Source organism: Limulus polyphemus, unplaced genomic scaffold, assembly GCF_000517525.1.
Source record: "Limulus polyphemus unplaced genomic scaffold, Limulus_polyphemus-2.1.2 Scaffold1381, whole genome shotgun sequence".
In the NCBI taxonomy this organism is placed as follows: Eukaryota; Metazoa; Arthropoda; class Merostomata; order Xiphosura; family Limulidae; genus Limulus; species Limulus polyphemus.
The window spans coordinates 168,679-175,000 of record NW_013666991.1 but is presented as its reverse complement, the minus strand read 5'-3'; the positions used below and the strand labels follow the sequence as shown (position 1 = coordinate 175,000).

The 6,322-nt window shown below is 34.5% G+C and overlaps 1 protein-coding gene across 1 annotated transcript in view; it reads left to right on the top strand.

Moving 5' to 3' along the window:
* LOC106463337 (SPARC-related modular calcium-binding protein 1-like) overlaps positions 1-6,322 on the top strand; it is an 85,431-nt gene that overhangs the window by 43,919 nt on the left and 35,190 nt on the right. Inside the window, exon 5 of the mRNA XM_022390811.1 lies at positions 3,725-3,817. Within this exon, the coding sequence (XP_022246519.1) occupies positions 3,725-3,817 (93 nt within the window). The remainder of the gene's footprint in view (positions 1-3,724; positions 3,818-6,322) is intronic.

The window sequence follows — 6,322 nt, the reverse complement described above, 5'->3', positions numbered from 1 at the left end:
TTATGACACTACGACAAAAAAAAAACGTAAATCGCAAAAAAAAAAAGACAAAACTATTACAAAAATAAGAAAATATGAATAGCTTAAATTTCTTGATTTATTTAAATTTACTGATAATATTGCATTAGTCTCTTCGCCACATCTGGTGTTCGTAAAAAAGTTGAGATTAAACTTTGTTACTCTCATTCTATAGAATATATTTTTGACATTTAATTCTTCTTGCAGTGTTCTTGTATAATTGTTTTCCATTGATAAAAGGCACACGTTGTTTAAATGGTGTTTTTCTACATGTGAATTTTGCTATTAAAAATGATTAGGGTATTTTATTACAGTATCTGGTCGTATTGTGGCTTTCAAATACAGGGTTCTTATACCGTTTCTTGACGTGTTGTTGTTAGTTTTGTAGTGTGTAGCATCGAAATAGGTCTTACGTTTGATGTGTTTATATAGAGCAGAGTAACAGGCCATCAACCAGCGAATAAAGCAAAACATTAGCCACCAACCAGTGAATACAGCAAAGCACCAAGTCACAGTCAGTGAATACAACAAAGTATCAGGCCACCAACCAATGAATAGAGCAAAGCCTCAGGTCACCAATCAGTGAACAGAGCAAAGAGTCGGGTTACTAACCAATAAACATAGGAAAGTACCAATGATATGAATAAAGCGGCGGGTCACCAACCAATGCATAGAGCAAGGCTCTAGGTATATAAAACAGTTTTTAGAGCAAAGCGCCAAATCTTCAAACAGGAAATGAAACTACGGACAGCTCACAATACCGCGCTCAACATTTCTAACTAATTAGTAATCCTGACAGGTATCCCTACTTGAAGCTAACGATCTTGTTGAGACTGTACACACTGACTCTGTCTCTCATGATGCTTCGCTTGGAATCCAACTATATTTTTCAATCTTATAATAATCACAAGATATTTCCACATATACTATTTTATCCCCAATTATATCCTGTATGACAAGCTTTCGAACTATCCTTTCAGCAACCTGCTAATTCGTATTTTGTAGTAATTTCCTTTGTTACTTTATGTGTTAAATTTAAAATTTCTTTTAGTTCCGTTGTCGGCACTCGATGTACTTTTAAGATTCCCTAAGCACGTAGAATGTGGTACCACGAAATAATAGTTATAGTCAAGCAAGGATTTCTGGAAAAATTTACCCCAGTACTCAGTATACCTACAGGAAGAACGCGAATACTCACACGCACCCCCTCCCCCCTCTCTCCGTGAATTTTAAAGTTTTTTGTAGTTTTACATCATAGTCATTATTTATTTATTTTTTAATTTGTACTATTGAAGTGTATTTAATATTTATAATTTAAAACAACAACTTTGTATCGGTAATCACTATAACATCGTGAAGGTTCTACATGGTTTTTGTTTTTATTTGTAATAATTATAAAAAATACTGTCAAATGTAGATGTGCGTGTTTAACGTGTATCTCACTTGCAAGGATAAACTGGTTCAACACCTATTTTCTGACCGATAAACGCCGACATTGACTCTCGCTTGCAAACCGTGAGGGCAAGGGACGAGGGGAGGGGGTCAACATTTTCTTTCGAACAATAGTATCTTCTTACTCTGTAATACTAACTACACTAGTAAATATAACCCATGGCTTTCTATTCTGTGCTACCAATGTGAAAGATAAAATTAAAGTACTGAGTGAAGATCACTGTATAAGTCGGCATCTTTATGTATTATAGAAAAAGTATACGTCACGAGAAATTATTTTTAGTGAAAATTCGAAATTCTTTTATATTCTATAACTTTGGTATTGTATACCCAATCACACGTTTAAATTTTAAACAAGCAGTATTAGTTTCCTCATCAGTTGAAGTTTGAAGCCCCTCTTTTTACATGCAATTATTGCGATGGAAAATACATTATTTGTACTTAGCCATAGCTTAGGGCACATCCACGTGGTTTAACACTTTCCTGTTTTTGGTCATTCATTGGTTAGCCCATTGCGAAGCTTTGTGCTTACCTTAAAACAAACAAACACACACAAACAAATACCCAAGTAGGTATGAATGAAGCATATCCCTCTGGTGTTAATGAATGAAAATATATAGAACCAATAAAAATAGTTGTTGTATTTGACATAGGTATACATTTTCTCTTGAGTGAAAGTAACTTAACCTGCCATCATCCATAGATGTTTTGAGCGTCACACGTGATGCTCATATGAATATCTCTTCTAATCTCATACGTTGAACCAAAACAACCAGTTCATGTTTCCACGTTCACGAGCATCAGCTGCATATCAAATAAATATCGCCGTGTATTAGGCGTTTTACTATTATGTCCTGTGAATCACACGTGGCGCGCAGGACAGGGTTAGGGGTTAAGCACAAATCAGGCGTCTTTGTTACACCTAACAGTTATGTCAAACTTTGTGAGATCTAAGTAGTTAACTTATGAATTAAATTGTTAAAATTATATTTTTATAATCAATAGCAAACACAGCAAGTGATTATAGACTGGTTGATCATATAAAACAATTAATGTTGTTGTTGTTGTTATGTTCTACAAAATCTTCACAGTTTCTCGTGCTTTCTTTATTTCGTAATTAATAAAACGAATAGAATAGAATTAATATAATTCTCGAATAATAACATAGCCCCCCATTTTAACCAAGGGGATAAACTGATCTTCAAAGCAGTGAGTTTGCGGGGCATGCCTTTTATCCTTCAATACCCATATCACACACTTATATTTGTTGTAGCGTTCAGGTAGTAAACACCAACAGCAGAGAAGTAAGAATATTTTTATTGTTCCTGAAGCAGCTTCTGTAGAATATTAAATACACGATAAGCTCCCGCGTAGGAGTAAAACGTCTTTCATTGGACAATGTGGCGCCAGATTTCACCTGCTCTTGTTTCTCACGTTTACCCTGAAGTATGCTGATCTCAAAGAGATTTTGTTCTTGATTTTCACACTCGTGATGACGTCAAAATGAACTGGTGTGATTCTTGAAGTCAACTAAATTGTGCCAACGATGCGGTATTTGATAATGAGTGAGGCTTTGTCCACTGTATCTCAAAGGCCTCCTCTATTACTCGAATCAAAGATCGACGATCTGTCTAAGGATTAGCGCTAGTCCCTGGTTCCTTGCCAACTTCACTGAGGTAATATAATTTATAATTGGTATACCACATTTCTGTCAATAGCAATCCTGTCAATAATGAATATTTATGTTGGCATAAAGACAACAGATAATCAGCTCACTAGTTGCTACTAATTTTGAATGCTGGCCAGATGGAAGACAGCCAGTCAGCAACACCCTACCACCCACCATCCATGCTAAGGGATTGACTGTCACTCTTATTATGCATCCACAGCTTAAATTGCTGGGAATATTTTATGGTATCGCATTGATTCAAGCCTGGGTCGACAGCTCCAAAATCCAGAGCTTTACCAAAGGACCAACCCGCGCTCCTAATCTGCTCACATGTGTCACTTCCACAAGCCCTCTGGTGGTAAACATTAAATTGGTGGCTCGGCCTTTGTAATGGACCCAACGCATATAGCCCATTGTGCAGCTTTACACTTAAAACAAACAAATACTACCACTGGAAAATGTAAGCTGTCATGTTGCTTTTTCAATTTAGATATGTACATTTTGTTATTCCTGTATTTTTAAGGTTTTTCTTTTTTCCACAAGTATGTAATCGATTGTAATGGTTTTCTATATTTCTCTCTTTAGGTTGTAGTAGCACTGATAAAACAACATTTAACAACAACCTGGTGAAAATCTTCAAGTCTGAGTACGACCGGTTACAGAATCCACCTGATTTTGGTACGTTTCGCAGTTGTTTTGTTATTACCTCTGATTAATTGAATAACTGGATGTGATTGTTTTATCTTCCATCTGTCTTTCAATTCACTTAATGGAATTAGTGGATCTATTGTTTTATCTTCCATCTGTCTTTCAATTCACTTAATGGAATTAGTGGATCTATTGTTTTATCTTCCATCTGTCTTTCAATTAACTTAATGGAATTAGTGGATGTATTGTTTTCCTTGCATCTGCTTTTTAATAAACTTTGTTATTATAAATATCATGAATATTTCGATGGGAGGAAAAAGACAGGATATGTGGAAGGAAATAAATAGTAAGATGTAAAAAAAAAAATGTTGGTAAGAATGAGACGGTAATCACATTCTGTTTATTGCAAGACCTTGACCCTCGGAGGTCAAGAAGAGGGTTTATGCGCTCTACTTTATCTATTGTAACTAGTTTTGTGTTGAGGGAGAAGAACTTGAATTAAGCGTGTAATCTATAAAACGTGTATTCTTATACAAAAGTTATTGTGTAGGTTGACTAGATCAGATTGAATATAGTGTTTTCATGATGTTTACCAAACGTCAGTTTATGGACCCGGATTCCGCTTAATGTATACGTGCATATTCGTCTGGAATGGCAGCTTCTAGAAATCAGAATAAAATGTTTTTGTTCTACCAAAGTGTCTTGCTAGAATGCGTATAGAAGAAACAGGACAATTACTGAGTGCTGAGAATTAAACTGTTTTATGGTCGTTCTGCCTTTTCCCGAAAAAAAAAGTCACTCTTGTCACGTATTTTATATACAAGAACATGTTATTATTTATTGCGAAGTATTAATGAAGCTGAGACGGAAATATATATTCATTTATTTTTAACTAAATGACTTTAACATATTTGAAAGCTTTTGTTGGTTGAATACATTTCATTTAATAATTTACATTTCAGCGAAGAAGGTAATATAAAAAAACTGGAGAGGCATTAGAGTATGAAATTAAAACATGTTTACTGTTAGTGAATTTTTTTTATATATTGGATGTACTATTTTTACAAATACAACCGATAATATTACCTCAAGAAATATTTACCCGCAGCAAACTAAAGTAGTACCATTTGTTAACGCTTCCATTCCTGGTGGTCTTTATAGTTTTATGTACGACAGCATTTGTTAATATATATCTACAGCCTTAGCCGTCCGTCTCACTGTTGGGCGAGAGAAGGTCGATCGGAGAGCATTCAAACGACATTCTGTCAGATAAAGCGCGAGACAGGCTTCGCGAGGAGGAAGAGCTATGAACGTGCCGGCAAAAGTTCAGGTTGGATCTGTTCAATTAAAAGAAAACAAGTGTTAAGCATCACAAGAGCGTTTCTTGATCACATAGGTATGATATCAATCGTAAACTTAGCGATTCACATTATGATTGTCATAATTGTTTGTCTCGATCACGTTAATATATTACGTCATTAAAATCACTAAGCCCCAAGAAACATTTTGATCCTTCACTTTGTACTCAGTAATATGACCCTTTATTTCGGTATATCTGCTTGTTTACGATCAACCGAATGCAACCGATCACTTCGTTCGAAATTAAGATATAAAACACGTGCAAACGCTGTCGATCTGGTTTGACATTATTACTGACTCGTTGAAAAGTATGTTTATATTAGTTAGCAATAATATGGGCGTATAATACACGCTTTCATTAGTAATCAGTAGTGATTTCTGGGTTGTCTGTTCAATATATTATTAGACCTCAGTATAATTAGAAAATGGATATGGCCGAAATCGTTAAACTTGTCAAGATTAATCATGTGTGAAATATTTTAGTTTTAGTTATATTATAACACGTAGAAGCTAATTATTTTTGGGGCGCAAGGTGTGAGTCAGTAAATACGATTAATTATAATTCAACTTCTTAAGAACTATTAATTAAAGTACTGTATTTGCATGAGCATTAGATGGTATAATTATATACATATAAGGAAGTGTTCAGTTTAATTTTGAAAATTGAAAAGTTCTTTGGTTACGTGTGCGTATGCACGAATCTTTGTATGCCAATATTTCGAAACATTCAAACTGAGGGTAACAAACAGTGTCGGGCACTTAGAACAAACAAATAAAAGTAGCGAGGAAACTACGGTAGAGGGCTCTATCTACAAAGCAGTGAAGATACACCTTAATTAGCAAGATTCACAGTGAAAAAAAGAAATAAATCATTAGGACTGCTGCAAATATAGGTGTTTAGGTCCATAAAGTCCCACATCTAAAAGTACCATTCGCTCTTCGCAGTCAGTTACCCATTTATACCGCGTGTCTGCTTTTCTTCATTGAGGTTGAATATATAGTACAGTATAGAGTAGAATAATATAATGCAGTATAGAATAGAATAGTATAGAATAGAATAATATAGTACAGTATAGAATAGAATAGTATAGAATAGAATAGTATAGAATAGAATAATATAGTACAGTATAGAATAGAATAGTATAGAATAGAATAATATAGTACAGTATAGAATAG